This window comes from Lolium rigidum, chromosome 7 (genome assembly GCF_022539505.1).
Source record: "Lolium rigidum isolate FL_2022 chromosome 7, APGP_CSIRO_Lrig_0.1, whole genome shotgun sequence".
In the NCBI taxonomy this organism is placed as follows: domain Eukaryota; kingdom Viridiplantae; phylum Streptophyta; class Magnoliopsida; order Poales; family Poaceae; genus Lolium; species Lolium rigidum.
In genome coordinates, this window is record NC_061514.1 from 332,102,697 (window position 1) to 332,122,171 (window position 19,475).

General features: G+C 47.5%; 1 protein-coding gene across 1 annotated transcript; it reads right to left on the bottom strand.

Annotated features, from left to right (window-relative positions):
* Positions 1-9,199: 9,199 nt before the first annotated feature.
* Positions 9,200-10,587, bottom strand: LOC124677298 (short-chain dehydrogenase reductase 3a-like). Its single transcript, XM_047213302.1, has 2 exons — positions 10,379-10,587; positions 9,200-10,281 (listed from the first exon to the last, which is right to left on the bottom strand). The coding sequence occupies exons 1-2, from the start codon at positions 10,405-10,407 to the stop codon at positions 9,366-9,368; spliced, it is 945 nt and encodes a 314-aa protein (XP_047069258.1). The 5' UTR covers positions 10,408-10,587; the 3' UTR covers positions 9,200-9,365.
* Positions 10,588-19,475: the final 8,888 nt, after the last annotated feature.

Consider the following 19,475-nt stretch of genomic DNA (forward strand, 5'->3'; position numbering starts at 1 on the left):
TTGCAAACAACGAAAAAATAACTTTCTTAGGGTTATATCCCATCTCATCAGCAAGATGGGTGACCGATGTCAGATCGAAATGAAAAATAGACAACAGGATACCATCATATATATCATGTACATTGCTAAACTATCCACTTTGTACTTCACAATGTGTCTTGATTGTTGACAACTGCGATAACGTGAAGTTGATATTGATGCTCTCAATTGAGGAGGCATAGTACCCATGCCTCGGTGATATACTTGGAGTAAACAATCAAATATAATTATGTGTACCTAATTCGTCATGGTGTAAATAAACGAAAACTATTAACAACATGAAAAACACCTAGAATATGTTACTCCCTCCGACCCGAAAAAGTGGGCGGACGGTAGTACAAACCGTTTTTTCCACTTACACCCTTCGTATTTACAAACAGATGGGTTCCAGCCCCCAATCGCTCGCTCGCAGCAGCAGCTAGCTGCCGGCCAGACTCCCGCGCTCGCGCCGGTGGACCGCCGGCCTCCTGCGTTTCGCGCCGGCGTCCTCGTGCTGCCCTCCCGCACCTCCGGCTTCCCGCTTCCCTCCCGCGACTCTCGCCGCCGGCCTCCCACGCATCTCGTCGCCGGCGTTCCGCTCGTGCTCGCCTCCCTCGTCCCCTTCGTCTCTTCCTCATCGGCGACGCCGCCGGAGCTCCGAAGCTCCTGAGCTCCTCCGCGGGTCCAAGGGAGGTCTGGAGCAAGGTGACCTTGCCGCCGCCGTCGCGCGTGAGGGGCCCGGCTGCTACGTGCTCGCCGTGCTCCGCCGCTCCCGACGCGACCGCCGCGGGGGCCGCTCCCGCCGCGACCGCAAGGCCGGCGCCGTGCCCGGACTGCGAGGCGGCGGCCGCGGCCATGCGCGCGCCGGCGTTCCACTGGTGCGTGCGCGACGCGGTCACCGTCGCCTTCCGCTCCCCCGTCGGCCCCATCGAGCGGCCCAAGAAGACGCCGTCGTCCTCCCCGACGCCGTCCCCGCCGCCGCCGCGGGCCCTCAGCCCCGCCTACTTGTTCGCCGCCGGCCTGATGCCCGTCTGCTACTAGCTGTCATCGATTAGTTGTAGAAGGGGAATAGGAATTGGGCACTCACGCGCGCCGAAAAAGGGACCCTTTCTCCGTCGATCTACCTCCTCGTTGTGTTCTGTTTGGTGGAAGGAAGGCGAGGAGACGAGGAGGAAGGAAGAACGCCGGTGAGGGAGGGGCGGAGCACGCGGCGCGGTCCAGAGGTAAGGCTTATCCAGAGGGGGGACGGAGCAGGCGGCGCCGTCCGGGAAGAGCCGAGCGTGCGGGAGACGGAGGAGAGATTGGGGGGAGGATGTGTGACTTCAGGTGAAAAACTGTGGGGGGCGTTTCGTAAAATTACCACCGCGAACAGTAATTCGGGTCGGAGGGAGTAGAAATTTTGAAAATTTAGTTCATGAGATCGTAGGGATCCTAACTCTAAGAGCATATCCAGCCGTCTCCCCGACGAGGCTCCCGGAACGCCTTTTTTCTCTCATCCGGACGGTGTTATTCTGCCCACTCGCGCTCTCGGTTCCTCGTTTTACTCTGGAAAAGAGCCTAAATCCATCTGAAGAGCCCAGGCCATCCCCGGCGGGAGCGCTCGGGGTGTTCGGACGAGAGAAAAGCGGAGACGGGCCCGCTCTATCAGCGAGAGAACATGCGAACCCCACCACTTTCTCGTCGCAAATCCCCCTCCCCTCTCGTAGCTCTCTCGCCGCCGGCACCACCCCTCGCCAATCCGCCGGCAGGTTGCCTGTATTCCGCCGTCCCTCCTCCCACCAGCCTATATTCCGCCGTCCCTCCTCCCGTCTGCCTATATTCCAACGTTGAGCAACTCCTCGCGTTGTGCCTCGCGTCGACCACGCATGGCAGGTGTTCGTCCATTTGTCTAGACAGACATGGACTCGGACGACGGGGAGGATCAGATGTTCGCTGAGCTTTTTGAAAAAGAGATGGCAGCCGCCGCCCAAGACGAGGAGCATATGTTGATCCTAGCTTGCTTGTCCGGCCTGTACGCGAAGAAGGCCATTGGTCGACGTGGTGGGTCGGCACCAGGTCGCCGGAAGTGCAAGCCGAGACAGCGAATGGAGGGCTACTGCATGCTCTACGCTGACTACTTCGCCGACAATCCATTGCACACTGAGACTGTTTTTAGGCGTCGTTTCAGGATGAGCCGGAATTTCTTCCTGAAAATTGTGTATGCCCTAAAAATCATATGTTAAATAAATTATACTCCAGATAATCTTAGTGAAAGGACATACTAAGAATAAGTGTTGTACAGTCTCTGATTCATTGCAGAAGCAATACTTTTGGCACCCTTTCCAATTTTGTTTGACTAGGTTATCTTTGGTGAGTAACACTTTGTTGTTAAGAAACCACATGAAGATTTTGATTATGAGAGGAATTTTTAACTTTCACAAGTATTTGCATAGAAAAATGGTATGTCCATGCATTAAGTCAAGATACATTGATTTGATCGTAAAAATATCCGAATCGTGAAGTCTCCACACAAACTTATCCGGGTTGTTTGACAACTGCACTCCCATGAGGCATTGACAGAGATGAAGCCATTGATTCCACTTATAATCGTTTAAAGTCCTCCAGAAAGTGATATTAAGTGGGGTTTGCGCTAACACAGTAGCAACCAAAACATTTTTTCGCTACATTATATTATATAACGACGGATATATATTGTTGTGCTAAGGAAGTGTTACCTAACCAAGTATCTTCCCATAAACAAACTGAATCCCCGGCTCCCACTTTGAAAAGATCCATGCTGAAAAAATCATTCTTAACCTGCATAAAGCCTTTTCAAAAAGGGGAGTCAGTGGGTTTAGCCTCAACTTGTGCTTTGATTTTTCCAATATTTATTGGAAAGAAGTTGTTGCCACATTCCTCACTGAGAAGTTTAAACAACCATTTACTTAACATGCACTTATTTTTCAATTGGAGGATCTCAATACCTAGCCCTCCTTGGTCTATGGGTCTACAAACCATATTCCATTTTGTAAGCCTATATTTTTTTTTTGTATTTTTCGTTTGCCAAAAGAAGCTCGAGGGATAAAAATCCAAACGTTTTCTCATTCCTACAGGTATCTCAAGAAAAGAAAGCATAAACATTGGGAGACTTGTCAAAACTGATTTGATTAACACTAATCGATCTCCACAAGAAAGTAATTTGCTACGCCAACAACCTAGCTTAGCACCAAAACGACTTTCTACGGGATTCCACTTAGAGTTTCTAAGCTCCCGATGATGAACAGGTATACCAAGGTATCTAATCGGCAAGGCACCAACCTCACAACCAAAGATCTGCCTATATTCATGCTCCTTATCTTTCGCTTCCCCGAAACAAAAAATCTCGCTTGACCCTCTTCTTTTGTACGAGCTATAAGGATAGCCAACACATCGGCCAATATATTGAAAAGAATGGGAGAAAAAGGATCAACTTGTCTCAACCCCTTCCTTGTTTGGAAATGATGACCAATATCATCATTGACCCTAATTCCAATTCTACACCCTTGAACAAAATGTTTGATAAAATCACACCACTTTGGATCAAAAACTTTCATTCGCAACACCTGTTGAAGGAAAGGCCATTTGACTTTATCATAAACCTTTTTAAAATCTATCTTAAAAAGAACCCCGTCCATTTTTTCGGTTGATTTCGTGAATTGCTTCATGTAAGACAACTACTCCCTCAAGAATATGACGACCCGGCATAAAGGCCGGTGTGTGGGTCTAATGACCTTATGAATTAAACCTCACATTAAGGAGGCAGATAGGTCGGTATTGCTCAATTTGGACTGCATTTACCTTCTCTGTATATGTCTCTCTCTGTTGTATATGAAACTTGTTTATTATTGGATGTTCCTGGAAACATGGAAATTGGAAGCCCAGATCAGACATAAGAAGATATACTCAATGGTTTGAATTTTCAAGGTGATGTGCTGATGAACCTATCATTTTTTAAGTTAAATATTATATTTTACACTTAATGTTGACTGTTCTATCCTCTTGGGAAAGAATCAATATTCAGCCAGTTACCTATCAATGGTCGGCATGATGAAGACACTTTTCAAGTTGGAGAGCTGCTGGTTCGAGAACTGATTAGTTCAGCTGTGGCATTTGAAATTTGTTTGGTGAAATTCATTGTACTTTGTCTCATGAGTTGTTATCTTTACTATTAAATGAGAGTTGGTCGTTTGACACTCAACGCATTTTGGTGGTCGTTATTGAAAAGATCCTAACCGTTCAATCTAAGTCAAAGCCTCCGCTTAAAATTCATCCGTCCGATCAACTTTCCACTGTAAGTTGCCCCTCTCTCCCTTTGTTGCCGCTAATCAAGATATAAATAATCAATGCAAATTAAGTAGGAGATAAATTGTCAGAAAAAGAGAGATTATAATCTGAAAAGCTATCCTACGTATCTTTTCAATTTAATCTTGATTCACACCTTCCCATAAAGAAAAATAGAAAACCTCACCTTTCCAATCTCATTAGCTACAAGCCTACAAACTCTGTCCTATGGATCTTGGCACCCACGAGCCACGAGTGCTGACACCGGCGAAGATGGGATGGCCTCGTTCTCGGCACCCACGAGCTTCGACGCCTGCGAAGATGCGCGTCACTTGTGTGGCGCCGAGGTAGTCGAGGGAGAGGGCACACGGTCGCTTCCATGTTCCCGCGAAGATGGGCATCAGTGCGCCGCTCGCGTGGCGCCGACGGAGTCGAGGAGATGGCGACCACCTCCAGGTCCATGATGAACGCGGCGGCAAGGCGTGCTGGTGAGTACTTAAGGCCGCCAGTGAGTCGCACGTACTCCTCCCTTCCGATGTGAAATGCTGCGGCTACCGTCGCCTATCGCCTCATATCGCGCGGTCTCAGGGCTTGCCCAATCAACTACAAAATAAGGATGAGAAATGAGAAAAGTTGTTTGATTGAGCCCCGATGGTACCGCCGGAGGCACGGTGGTGCTGGTGAATAACATCTACCTCTCCTGCGCCACTGCGACCCTACGTGCGCGGCCTGATGCAGGACTTCCACAACTTCTACATCCCTTGTTCCACCCTGAATCAGTTAATTTTTCTCCAATCTTCTGTTCGCTATTTGTCAGTGAATACATAATTGTGTCGATCTGAGGACCCATTTGATCAGGACGATTACCAAAATTAGTAGACAATGGGGATTGTCAAAGATGACATCCTTCTCATGAACCCAACTGTTCATCTGTTAGATAGTTTATTGCGCTATTACTTCGGTATGTCTTATTGCAGCAACGCTCTCCTCTCGAGGTATGTCTGATTTTAGGTTCTTGGATTTTATTATAGCCAACTTTCTTGCTTCGGTCTGCTAAAAATGTGTCCAGTTTACATAGTAGGTTAACCAAATTGGATCAGCAACCGTGAACATTGAGGCCGTGAGAATGTCAAAACGTGCTGGCTGGCTATCTCAGTCACCATCTTATGTTCCTGTACTTCGTATCTCAAATATTCAATTACCATCTCTTGCTGCAGTGTAAAACTGACTATACGTTCATTGCTGATTTGGAGGTTCGGCATCCAGTTTACATATTAGGTTTGGCGTGTGCCGAGCGGGAAGTCACGGTCGAGGCCGAACACCAACAGCCACATGGGCGCACTGCGGCGGAGCACTGTCGGGGACAGGTGATCTCGGCGGCGACTACTATGACATGGCCTCCATCATGGTGTAGTATGCGAGGGCGTCGTCCAGTGCGACAACTCGGGTGGACTCGTACCCGGTGCCCGAGGGTGCAGTGACATTGAATAGCTAGGCACCGGAGCGGGGGAAGCAGTGGCGATCTGACGAGGGTGGTGACCAATGATGTCATGGTGGCGAGCAGCATGCTGATGCGGCGGTCACTAAGCAGTTTGGACGCTTCATTGTGATGGACCGGGCAACCGAAAAAGGTGAAAATTTTCAGATTGACAGTGAGGTTGTGCGCTGGTTGGATTTTATAGCTGGGTTGTGCTTTTCTAGGCATGCACAAAAAATATTTGGGTTGGTGTCTGCTGGAGCACACTTTTTCCCTCCTACGAAAAAATAGCTTTTTGTGCGTCAGTCTATTTTAGTGCGTCTGGAGCTGCTCTTAATCTTAAGTGCATGTGAGTTTGCATCAAAATGCAGAAGTTTGCTGTATACAGAGAGTTTGTGACGTAAAGTTAATGCGTAAATGATATCAGAATGAACAGAACAAACATATATTAAAATTGTATGCGTGCATAATATTTCAGCTCAGTGTTATGTAAAACTATGTATCTTGTTCCGGATTTATTTAGAAATTTTCAATATGCCATTTACCTGAAAAGTAATTACATGTGCATTTTTAACAGACAAAAAACTCTCAAAAAAATAAGAGGTAACATGCAAAGAAAGCCTTTCCCATTTTATATGCGTTGCACACTCTTTTTTAGAATTTGAATCTATTGAATATGGGCATACATAATTTGGGTCAGTGTTATTATATATGTATCTTTATGTTACCTCATATCCACTTCAATATTATGCACCGTTACTGGAGTAGGAGGATTGTGGAATACATTGATGGTATTGTTGTATTGCGATGATTAGGAAGCACAATGGCGGAGACAAAATTGAGGACCCGTGACAACACCATTATAACAAGACCTCTTGTATTGCCACCGTTAGAGAGTTCAATTGTTCGGTCTAGAGAGACCGTAGCAACGCACGGGCATTCAACTAGTTTTTCCTAGCTTTTCAGTATTCAGATTATTATTTCAATGCATATCTAAGTAAACCTAAAAAGTGGGCAGCGGTTTTCTGGAGGAAAACGAGTAGACTTCACAAGAGAAGCATGGCTATAGTCTGGTGAACCAAAGAAGCTTGGAACTCACAACCTTTAACGCGGATAAACTTTTCAACTTTGTTATATCAGATAATATATTTTCCCATTTACTTGGTGTAGCACATGAAATGATTTCATTTTGAACCTGCAAGTATTTGCATGATATGTATGATGATTGACATTTTCTTCACCTTGACAACCCTAATGAAACAAAGAAAATTTAAAAGTAAGCTGCATGTTTTTCTTTGACACCGGAACAAAGGGAGCTGAATTTTAAGTGAAATGTATCATATTTCAGTGAGAGTCGAATTTTAGAGCAGGTGCTTGGTGCGCACCCGTATCTAGACCGTCTATACTGCATCAAGATCCGTGCTAGCCCTTTTTCCCCTTCTCAAACAACTTCTCATTTTTATATCTCTCACACCACACAATTTTTAAACTTAAAATTTTGCAGATCGCTTAAACATAACAACTAGAATATGGGAATAATATTTTGGATTTTTTATGTCATTTCGTATATAAATATATTAGGAATTTAATTTGAATTTTAAATAATTTAAAATTTAAATTTGCACAAAAATTTCCGAATTATTTTTCGCCCATTCTATTATTTTCGAGTGACTTGAAAACAAATATAATCAAAATATTACATAATTTGAAAGATCTAAAAAAGAAAAAGTCAAAAAAAGGTGGGTGCGTGGAGCGCACCTGCTCCACCACACTTTTCCCTATTTTAATTCGTATATAAAATAAATCCAGAACTCAAACCTAGGAGATTTTGGTGACCGGATACTATATGTTTAGAACTAGGCACATATACTCCCTCCCTCCCATGGAACATGTTGAAAGTTTGTCTAGATTTGAACGTATCTAGACACTATTTAGTGACTAGATGCACTCAAATTTAGACAAACTTCGGACAAATTTTATGGAACAGAGGAAGTATTTTACTTTATATCCATCTTATTTTTAAAATAATTGCCAAGATGAAGTGAAAAACCTAATATTTGTCTTCACATACGCACATTAGAGATTTTATTTTTCATTATTTTGTAACAACGCACGGGCATGTAACTAGTATTCTAATAAATGGGCACATTTGAAGCGTTGACCTATGTGTCTTAGCCTTCTAGGCGGCCGACATGGATGACCCAAGAGTGTGACATCAGCTGGTTGTGGTGCGAGTAAAGACATACGCTATGCACTCCATGGAGGTAGCTAGCTAGTCAGCAAGTCATAGTTGTCGCTGTCGCGATCAATAATTGCGATTTTATGGTGCGCGTCTTTCAAACGAGTGAAGCTAAGAAAATCCAAGCTCATCTTCGTCTTCAGGAGCAATCAAACGAAGCGGCAAATGTGGCTTGTGGCTTGTTTGCGATGGACTAACACCCACGGAGTATGCTCAGATGCCCCATGAAGCCCTAAAATTGGCCCTACCTATCAAACACGCGTTTGCATTGGGCCGCTAGATATCTAATTCAGAGAGGGAGTAATGGTGTTCCTCGAGCCAAACAACCGAATTACTATTGTGTGTTGTATGATGCCATCTTGCTCCTCTAACCAAAGACTCGGACTGAAACCATACTAACCATACTGTTTCATTCTATTTCAATAGTTCAAGGAGAGCTACCTCAACAAAAAAAATAGTTCAACGAGAGCGGCGATTCTTCTGTGCATGGGATACCATGTGCATGGGATACCCTTGCGTTCCCGGACCTGCGGAAGGTGGTCACCCAGGAGGCCCCGACTCCGCAGGCCAAGCGCACGCCGACAATCCCGTATGCAAGGAAGAAGAAGGGGGCCGGGGTCACGGCGACACGCAAGAGCGCGAGATGCAAGGATACGATGCCGGTCATGGAGAAGGCGCAGAGGAGGGCGAGCGAGAAGAACCTCGAGGCTATCACCATCATCGACGACAAACCGTAGGAGCTGGAGGGCACTGGCCAGACAGGCGGAGAGGAACTTGCTGGACGCGGCTCTAGACAAGGCTAGAAGGCTATACGCGAGGGAGAGGACCTGGAGGGCCCATCCATTCTAGTCTTCTAGCTTGTATCGGTGTTCGTTTGGGGGGTGGGTTGCCCTGTTGTGGTGGGATCTGGGTAATGGTGTAGTAGGTCTCAATCTTGTAGCAGGCGGTGGGTGGCGCTGCTTATGTGTGTCAGGTCTCAGACTCGTTTGTATGGTTATCTGCCGTTGTGGCTTTATTAATTTAAAGCTGGGCTTAGGCCTTATGTTTAAAAAAAAGTGCACGAAAATATTGTGTTTCATTCCGAATCATTACGTTTCAGATTTTCCAAAATACGGAGTATAACGGAACATAATGTTACTTGCAATGAATCACAACGCAAAAAACAATGCGATCCCGTGCACGGAAAAGAATCTTTTCTGGCAGTTCAATAGATTCTACACTTCAACAATTATCTACATTCATCATTCTTTTGCGGGATAGTTCATCATTTCATTATGATACAATATTTATTTTTGCAGATTTCCTGCAACCGGACACAACATCCGGCCGTCTTCAAATGGACGGGACGTTGAGCGGCTTCCTCACGGAGAACCCGCCGTCCACCATAAGATTATGCCCAGTGATGTACTTGGCGTCGTCAGAAGCCAGAAACACGGCCGTCCTCGCCACGTCCTCCGCGCGAAGCACTAGGCCGCCACCCATCTCGTTGAAATCCTCGTCGAACACCCGCCTGACAGCCTCCTCGTCGCCGGCGCCAGCCCCCACTGATGGGAGCCCCAGCATCTCCCTCACGGACCGCGTCCCCATGGACGTCGCGATGGCGTACGGAGAGATGGCGTTCACCCTCACGCCGCGCGCCGCTAGCTCCGCCGCCGCCGTCCGCACCATGCCGACGACGGCCGTCTTGGAGACGCTGTACGCGTAGGGGCCCGACCCGCCCAGAACGCCCGCCGTGCTGGCCGTGCACAGGATGCACCCCTGGCTGCGCGGGACCATGGCCCGCGCCGCGTGCTTGATGCCGGCGGCCACGCCCCGGAGGTTGACGGCCATGACGCGGTCGAAGTCGGCCATGTCCATGGACTCGATGGGGCCGCCCGCGTAGTTCCCGCCCGTTATGCCGGCGTTGTTAAACATGACGTCGAGGCGGCCGTGGCGCGCCACGGCGAGGTCCACGGCGGCCGCCACCTGCGCCTCGTCGGTAACGTCGCAGCGGGCGTAGCAGGCCGTGTCCTCCGGGCCGCCGAGCTCGGCCGCGACGGCGTGGCCGAGGTCGTCCTGGACGTCGGCGATGATGACCTTGGCGCCGTTTCTGACAAACTCGGCGGCCGTCGCCTTTCCGATGCCGCTCGCAGCTCCGGTGATGATGGCCACCTTCCCGGCCAACCTGCCAGAGCCGGAGGACGCGGAGAGGAGGCGAAACGAGCCTGAGCTCGCCCTTCCTGCTGCCCCACTCTTCGTCTTCGTCGCGCTACACTCTCAAAGAGCAACCCAGCTGCAGAGCATCAATATATGGCGATCGACTTTCTCCGGCCACAAGATGACACAAAACCCAATCTCAAGTTTACCTGAGAAGGAGACGCATTGCTTGGAACATCCTTGACGTATCGTGAGCTCGTGATATGCGCGCTTCGTGTCTGACCAAACCTGAGCTAGGCGATCCCAGCTGATTTAACGTAGCCTCAAACCATCTTTCCAATCAGTTGGCACAATTAAGAATCACTGGCCTCTGTGTCCCAGGTGATCGACATCGATGGCCCGGGAGAGTGACAGCAGACGACTGTGGTGCGATGCGATGTGAGTAAAGACGCACGCTACGCACTCCGTGGAGGCAGCTAGTCATCGCTGCCGCTGTCGCCATAGATAATTATGATCATGAGGTACGCGCGTTTCGCACGAGTGGACTAAGAAAATCCAAGCTTCCATCCAGCCTTAGATACGGATCTTGCTGACGAGTGGTTCACCCCCATGAGAAATGACTTAGTCTGCACCAAACCACTATGTTATTTTGAGACCAACTGCCCTAATCCTTCTTCAGTAATGTGCACGGCACAAATATTTAAAATCTTTAATCTTTTCAGGCAGCCAAGTGCGGATGTGGGATGTAAAGCGCAATACAACAGGCGAAGATCCTGAATAGAACTTGCAGCTGCCCTTATCAGACAAAACCAAACACGGGAATACAACGTTAAGCTAAGTTTTTCGGCCCCTGATTTAACAGCGTTTTGGAGCCACCTGTCCAGGTAGGAGGCGCCGATATTTTTGTAAGGGTGAAGAAAAAGGTGAAGTGTTTTCAGCTTCACCCCATTGCAGTAATGGTTTTCAAGAACTTTGTCAACTTTGCCAATGCGATCGATTTTTTCTTTCCTCATATCTCTTTAAAGTCAAACCAAGTGTCTGGTCACAGAGTATGAGGTTGGAATAGCATCTCCAGAAATGCAGAAAAACACGAGACACACAGGCAGCACGAGCAGCGTCTTGCACATGCAGAAGAGAACGTATATGATGTAAATGGTATTGTTGCATTGGTCTTACAATTCTCTTTCATTTCATATATATTTATATACTTTTTTTAACATATTATAATTAAAAATCACAGTCAGAATTATAAGTTGTTAACCAACAAAATTTAAATGTGCCTTATTTTTTAAGACGGATGGGAGGACTAGAAATATGCGGGTTGTTTATGTCTTCAACTGAGAAGACATTTGCACCCAACAAGGCATGCACCGATGTGTTAAAATTTAAAAATCAAAATCTAGGCTGGAGAACAGAAAGCTAAATGTTAGCACTTCGGCCTCACAAATACCACCAAAGCACAAGCTCGCCCGCTCTAGAAAAACTGGCCAGAAAAGAATTAACTGTAATATCCTCCCGTCTCGTCACTGGAGGCTGCGGCTATGGATTGACGAGGAAGGAACTGGGCCGTTCTCTTATACTGCCTTCATCCCGACATATAAGACACCTACAACTTTAACTATGAATTGTAATATGTTATGAAATGAAAAAGATTTGCAAGACGAATGCAACGAAACCGTTTATACATTTGGTATATATTAGTAACCAAAGTTGTGCATCAAAGACCCAAAAAAATGTGCCTTATATTTTAGAATGGAGGAAGTATTTAGTTTTTTTTTTTTTGACAAGAAGCTACTCAAAGAGTATAATGCAACGTCGTGGGATAGAAAGCAAGAACACCACTAATTATGTTTTAATAAAGAAAATGAAGGTTGTAGGATGCACTCTTGTCTGCCGGTAGGGCGACGTAGCTGACGTACATGTACCTGACCGTCAGCTTTACTGGCCAGCGAGTCAGCGACCCACAAAACAATAAAATCATTGGCACCATCAAAATGGTTAATACCTCTGGCTAGAACATCAATAATACTACTAGTAGTAATAGAGTAGTATTCATTTAAGAGAACACTGAATCCTGATCGTCTCTCCTGTTGCAAAAGACAGCAGTACAATTCATAGAGACACATCTGTAGTATCTAATACGAACATTCAGTAGTAAGATGTAAGTTTCCCACAATTAGGACAAGATCACAAATAATTCCCTCTGCAGCACAAAACTTTGTATAGCTGAAACTTTCAGCATAAATTCATTTGCAGATCAGCATGTAATTTAACAATTTACCAGCCAACAAACAATGCACATTTGAATAAATCGAGACATGTCACAACAACCATTAGATAGGATTGTCAAAGTCCGAAGCATAATCAGTCAATCACGGGCAGGAAATGAGAAACGAGAAGCAATTACTATGCTCCATCGAGGGAGTCGATATGTACAGTAGAACTAAAAGCTTCACGTTCAATCTTATGCAAGGAAGTGCTTTAGAGTAAGTGTTACTGAAGTAAAAGAGGTGCTTCGAAATCATGTTATGAAAGCAAAAATATCATCCCATGTAATTTATTTAGCTAGTCACTCATAATCTCATTAGAAAATCAATACACAAAATGCACACGCCGGTTCAAATTCCATCTAAGTACAGGTCTTCAGGATCGTTCTTGCTATGAATTTGGATTATGTACTCTTTGCACTCTGTCAACACAACATTTCTGTCTTTTGTAAAACAACTCTGGATTTTACTTAGGAAGTAGGAGCTTTCTTGGATCTAACCTTCAGTCATGTATTCAGGAGTCTACTAAACAAAACGACAGATGCATTTAGAGGAAAACAAGTTCGCAGATTTTCAGGAGTCTATCTTATTGGGTTTTACTTGTGCGCATGTGCCACGCTAATCTGATACGGACAATCATCCACAACCTGAACCATATTTTCACAAGCACCATGAAAATCTGAGAACTTGTTTTTTTATCACGGGCAGTAGCTAGCTGTAAGAATTAATCATTCCTAATCACCTGTGAACTTCTATGCCATATTTCTGAAGCTTGAGGTTTTAAAAAAATATTTACCGGTTTGCAAAAGTGATAAACTCAGGGCATGTAAAATTCAGTATTCTGAACTGGAACTCTACAGTTTTAGAGGAAACAAATAAACAACCAACCCAACAGACTCAACTTCAAAGAAATCAAATATCTCACCAAAGCTCTTGCAGAACTATCTCTTCACAACGCCTCTAACAACTTCAATTGGTGTGGACAAAGCTTTATCGCACAAAGTAACAAGCCTTTTGTTTTTGTAACTGATGCCGGTAGATTTAGATTGCATGATTTCTTATAGAAAATTTTAAGTGAAGTATGTGAATTCATCACCAAAACTCTACAGGTAGATGCATCATGTATTTCAGCCCTTGCAGTCATGATAATATTTTATTTGTAAGAAGAATGTTTCACTGCCAGCAACACATACCTGTGAGAGTTTCTCTAAAGAAAGATCTTCCCTCGTATTTTGGGACCCATGAGAAGTATCACTTTGTTGGCAATTGGCACCATTTGTTTCAGCCGATGAAGGCATTGATCCCGTATCTGCATTGGCACAGCAGCTCATAAGTATGCCACAGTTTTGCTCATATATACAGTTAGGTTTTCCAAGAGGGAACTGGATGTGAACTCTCAATAATCAGAGAGGTGCATGAACATCGTCGAATTAAGGGGTTAAAGCCCCTGATTTCATTCACATGAAACTAATCACAACTAGAAACTAAAACAACTCTCCAGACAACATTCTTCCAGGCAGATGGTACATGGCACCAGCCAAACCAGATAACTATCTGCAAGGGAAAGATTGAACAAGAAACTACAGCCAAACAGTTGCAGCACTATTGAGCGACTATGGCTAAACTTCCAACAACAATAAGCTAGCACTGTCACATACAGAATCAGGTAATGTTGCAGAATCAAGAAACATGAAGCTAGCACGGTCACATACAGAATCAGGTAATGTTGCAGAATCAAGAAACATGCCCAGTAATTCACCAAATCAGATTCATTACAAGTTGAATGACCAAGAATTGGACCCTACAGTACTGACAAGTGCAACGATCAAAAGCTCTATGGACAGCTAAATCTAAGCTGCTGAGCACGAATCCAGCGTATAATGACCATCGCCTCGTTGGCCAATTTACGAACTCCTTCAACATTCCCTGACTGAGCCAACAGATCTGAAATGATATCTGGAATAGTAGACACTTCGGCTTGGAAGATCATCACATCCTCGGTGGAGATCCTCACAAGATGCTTGGTTTGCTCAGCGATGGATTCAAGCAGTAAGCGGCTGATGGTACCATCTTCCTGCACATTGCTGTCGTTGAACACGCACTTCAACCTGTAGTTGAGAAGTACGAGATTTGCATCCAGCTTCCTAGCGTTGGCCACCTTCTTCATCAAGGGCACCTTCCATCCAAGCAGAGAGCAGAGCTGTAGCTCGTACTCGAACTCGCCGGCCTCGCTGAGGTGTGAGACGCCGCGGACGTCGAGCACCTGCGCCGCGCTCCAGACGCCGCGGGTGTGCGGCGGCGCTGCCCTGAGCGCCTCCTCGAGCCCCTCCACCGAGGAGACCTGCAGCGGCACCCGCTCCTCCTGGAGTAGCACCGGGCGCGATCTCGCAGCCCGCACCTCGCCAAGAGCGGCGCGGGCGAGACCGGCGAGGGAGTTGTCGGTGCCTTCCACTCGCGGAGAGCGGGCGAGGTCGGCCTCGGCCAGCGAGTCGTGGTCGCCCTCGACGCGCGGCGAGCCGGCGGCGAGGACGAGGCCGCGCACCGCCGTGAGGACCACGTGGGCGACGCCGCGCACTGCCGTGACGACGCGGCCGAGGTCGGGCTCGGCGACGGCGACGGCGTCGACGCGCGGAGAGCGGGCGGCGCGGATGACCTCGAGCACGGCCTTGCGACCGCGTGGACTCCCTCGTCGTCGCAGACGGACCTGTCGACGGAGAGGCGCGTCGTGAAGAAGTCGAGCTCGAGCGCCGCCTCCTCGTGAACCGCCACCGCGTCCGCCACCGAGAGATGGTCCAGCGCTTGCTCCAGCGCGCAGAGACAGTAGTCGATCTCTCGCGCGTCATCGACGTGTTGGAGGTTGAGCGGCACCAACCCGTAGTCGTGGACGGCGACCTTGAGGAGGAGCGACAACTCCTTGGAGTCGCTGATCTTGTCGATGCGGGACATGTAGATGCGCGCTCCTGGGGGGAAGAAGTAGTAGAACATGTACTTGAGGTGCGCAACCTTGTCGAGGCGGTACACGGGCGAATCCATGGTTCCGCGGTGGCCGGAGTTTGGCCGGAGAAGGAGGGGTTAAGGAAGGGTAGCTAGCAAGGTGGGGAATTGAAACAGGAGTGGCTAGGAAAGGGATGTGAGTATCTCTCTGTTTTTTCTTTTTCTTTTTTCCGATATGGGATATCAAACTCCCAAAAAAGGCGAGGTGCTGTCCCCACGCACGCTGCACGAATTTATTTTTAATAATACGATTTTCTATTAATTTTCGGAAATGTCACGCCATTTGAACTATTTTTGCCATGGCTCTCCCAAGCGACCTTTTGCTCCCGACGCGAACGACGACGAGACCGGCAGCTGCCGGTGGATCGCGAGGAGGGCTGCCCTCCACCACGGCAGGCTCTACATCTAGGACGCGAGCCAAGTGGCCGCGACGGTGACGCAACCCGCGCCTGTGCCGAAACCCGACGAGGACGACGACCCCAAGATGTGTGTCGCTCTGGCGGCGTCCATCAAGGTCCACGAACTCGAGGAGGCTGCCAAGTGGCCCCATCTCGCGGAGGTGCTCCGCACCTCCGCGCTGGAGGACGAGGCCAGGGGGCAGTCGAGGACGCCGAGGCCTGGGCGTTGCTGGCCATGGCGCGCCGACAGGAGGAAGCCAGGCGCCAGGCGGAGGAGGAGCGCCACCTCCGCCTCAAGCATGAGGCGAAGCTGCGGGCTGCTGCGGCGGAGCTACGGCAGAAGGAGGCGACGCGGCTGACTAGCCTACGCAGGCCGGCCAGCCCTCCGGACCCGCGGTCGGCCTGGGAAGAGGCCCAGTGGTTGATGTGGCCGGAGTCCCCGACGTGCTCGAGCCACAACAGCGCGACACCTCCCGAGGGCGTCATAGACGCCCACGTCCAGGAGGACGGAGACGAGGTCAACTGGGACTAGGCGGCGCGCCGAGGGCCACCTCGTCCACTTCAAACCCTAGCTAGGGTTTTATTTCTTTTTTTTAGTTAAAGCCCATATAGGGCTTTGTTTTGTATAAATTTGGTCAAAATAGGGCATTTGTTAAAATGAACTATGTTTTAAATTTAATTGTTTTTGTTTTTGTTTTTGTGTTTGTTTTTGTGTTTGTTTTAATAGGTCTTATAGTTTTGCGTTGCGCCTACGCGTTGGCCGCACTGCGCGACCCAAACGGGCCGTCGGCCAGTTCCGCGTGTCCGTGCGGCCATCCAAACGACCAAATCCGAACGGGCCAACACGTCCGGTTTGGGTCGGCGCGTTGGAGATGGCCTTAGATCGAGCATCTCCAACAGGGCGACCAACCCTAGCCATCGCCGCCTCAAATCCATCCCTAGCCGTTGGAGTCTCCAATCAATGGCGCACAACTACGAGGCCGATGACCTCTCGATCCGGCTCGTCCGGGTCCGGCAGCGCTCAGCGCCGTACGCACGGCCGTCCGGTGGCGTCATCATCTGCGCCAGTGCTGGTGAAGAGGGAGGTTAAGAAGGAGGCGCCTGCCTCGCTTCCACGCGGGCGGCTTGAACTTCGCCGCCCCAAGGAGGAAGACGTACACCCGCGCGCCGCCGGAACCGAAAAAGTGGTGGGAGATGGAGATGGAGCCGGAGGCGCAGGCTGCCTACCGCCACTAATAAAATATGGGTAGTCTATAACGATTTTAGTTCGTCGGCGAATGTGCAAAATTCGTCATAGAGACGTCTTTCTGACGGTTTGCAGGACCGTGGCGGATATCGCGTCACATATGGCCATACTGACGGTTAGATTTTCCCGTCATGGATCCATGACGACCTGCCCAAGCCCAAAGCCCAGCCGGCCCGCATAGTCGTGACGGCGGATATCCGTCATAGGGGCGGTACCCCCTAGCGGAAATCAAGGTGTCGGCTGTGTCATACCAATGATTATGTCGTCGCGCCAATGATTAAGGTGTCAGTCTTGTCGCGTGATGTCATCACACACGTGGTCAATTTTCTATTTACCATATGAGACAACTTTTTCGGCAGTAGTTTGCCAATTACATAAGGACACGTGGCAACTTTGTACTTTCCATGCCGATCAATAAGCAACCGACACGTACTGTCTACGTGTGCCATGTTTTAGCTCGACACGTGTCGAATGGCCACTCATGCCACGTTTTGATTTGATGTCGACACGTTGGCCAATCCAAAACTGACACATGGCAGTTGGTTTGGGCCGTTTGCACTGTCTAGTTTGGCCCATTTTGCAGAAACTACAGCCCATGCTGTACTTCCCTTGCATTGGGCCTTCGCTCAGTGATCACGAACGGCCCATTATGACTTACTGCAGCCCATGAACAGAAGCCCAATTGTACAGAAAGTAAGACCCATATAGTAGGCCCAGTCATTCGGCGTCAATAAAAATTGATTATTGCCCACATGAGGATGACACGCCATTTCGTTTACACTGTTATGGCCTATGGCGGCCCATTTAGGATATACAAAAGCCCAGACAAAGAAGACCACTTTACAAAATTCGGCCCAACTAATTATTACAGCATGTTAATAGTGTATCTAGCGGCCCACCTGGGTAGAACAAACCGGTCGATAAACATTCGGGCAAAAATAGTGGCTCGAACAGACGTGCAGAACAGAACAATACAGGATAAAAATACAGGCGCCTACATATTATTACAGGTAAAATTCGCACTGTATCTATAATATAGTACAATCTTTTTCTAATGAGCAGCATCGGAACGACAGTTCAGTTAGCACCACCGTATCACCAAACAGTTCAACCGTCAAACACTGCATCACTAGGTCACCACGTTACCTGAGTTAGAATTTCTAACTTTGCGTGAGCATTATCTTGCTTAACTGCTCAATCCTTGCCTCCATGATGGCACGATTCTTTTCTCCTTCTTCTACCTTGCTACTAAGCTCATCCATTTGATCACGCTAACTGCTCACAATATCCAGCAGCTCTGCGCTTCCCCTCTTCTCTATCTCCAGACCTACAACCAGGTTGCTAATCTTTGATCCAGAGAAACACACGAGCCCTGTATTTCGAAGAAAACTAAGTTTGGCTGTATTCCTTGAGAGGACCTCGGATACAACCTGGGCCTCACTCTTTTGTCCTCAATCTGCCGTAGGTTCAGAGAGCTGCTTTTCCATTTCAGCCTTGGTTTGCAATTAAGAAAATCAAAGGTTATCAAAAGCAGCAGGATACATCATTCAACTTACATGGAGGCAAAAGCTTACGTACAATTGCATCTTGTACTGTGGTGGAGAAGCCATTTTTCCGGCTGAAGTGGCACTCCTTGAATATTTCCAAAGGAGTGGGCTCTTTATTATTGTCCGGGTATCCCTGAAATAATAGACATACATGAAGCAAGCTTGCAGGTTCTACGTGGACCTGGTACAAGGGTACAATATGCACAAAAGCTCATACATGATTTTATTTCAATCGTCCTGCAGCTATCCATGAAATAATTAAACAGAAACCACATGAAGCTGGTAAAAACATCATGTAATGGAAATGGTACAAAAAGTTTAATACCATACGCCAGCACAGAATTGTAAATTACATTGTAGCGCAATAAATGTGATCAACGTAGAATTATCCAGCAATGCAAACTTGAAATATCCATCGCAGTATTCCGTTGAATTACAGACAGGTTTTGGCTTACCAAATTATGTAAATGCACTGCATAGCTACGCGACCCAGTTGGTTGATGAAACTGGACCATTGCACGGTTTTTTGTTGTTGTTAGCACATATCTTCTGCACGAATGGTAGAACTAGTAATTGTAGACATAATCATGTACAAGGCAAAGAATTGGTTGTAGAAAAGGAACTGATCTTCGTTTGGGGTTTATTCCAGTGGTCCACAAGCGTTTTTGTAAGGGTATATTGCCCCTATGTGTGGTTTTGGTAATTAATGACAACCCCTATGGACTAATGTTTTCATTGAGTTTATATGAAGGAATATTCCATAGGTACTACTTGCTCTCCATGTGTTGGATTCAAGTATGGATGCCATGAAGATAAAGATATACCTTGTGTATTGGCATCAAGATCATCGATTT

Coding starts and splice junctions, on each gene's coding strand:
- LOC124677298 (XM_047213302.1), bottom strand. CDS start 10,407: ATGTTCCAAGCAATGCGTCTCCTTCTCAG. Junction 10,282..10,378: donor GCAATGCGTCTCCTTCTCAG/GTAAACTTGAGA, acceptor TTGAGAGTGTAG/CGCGACGAAGACGAAGAGTG.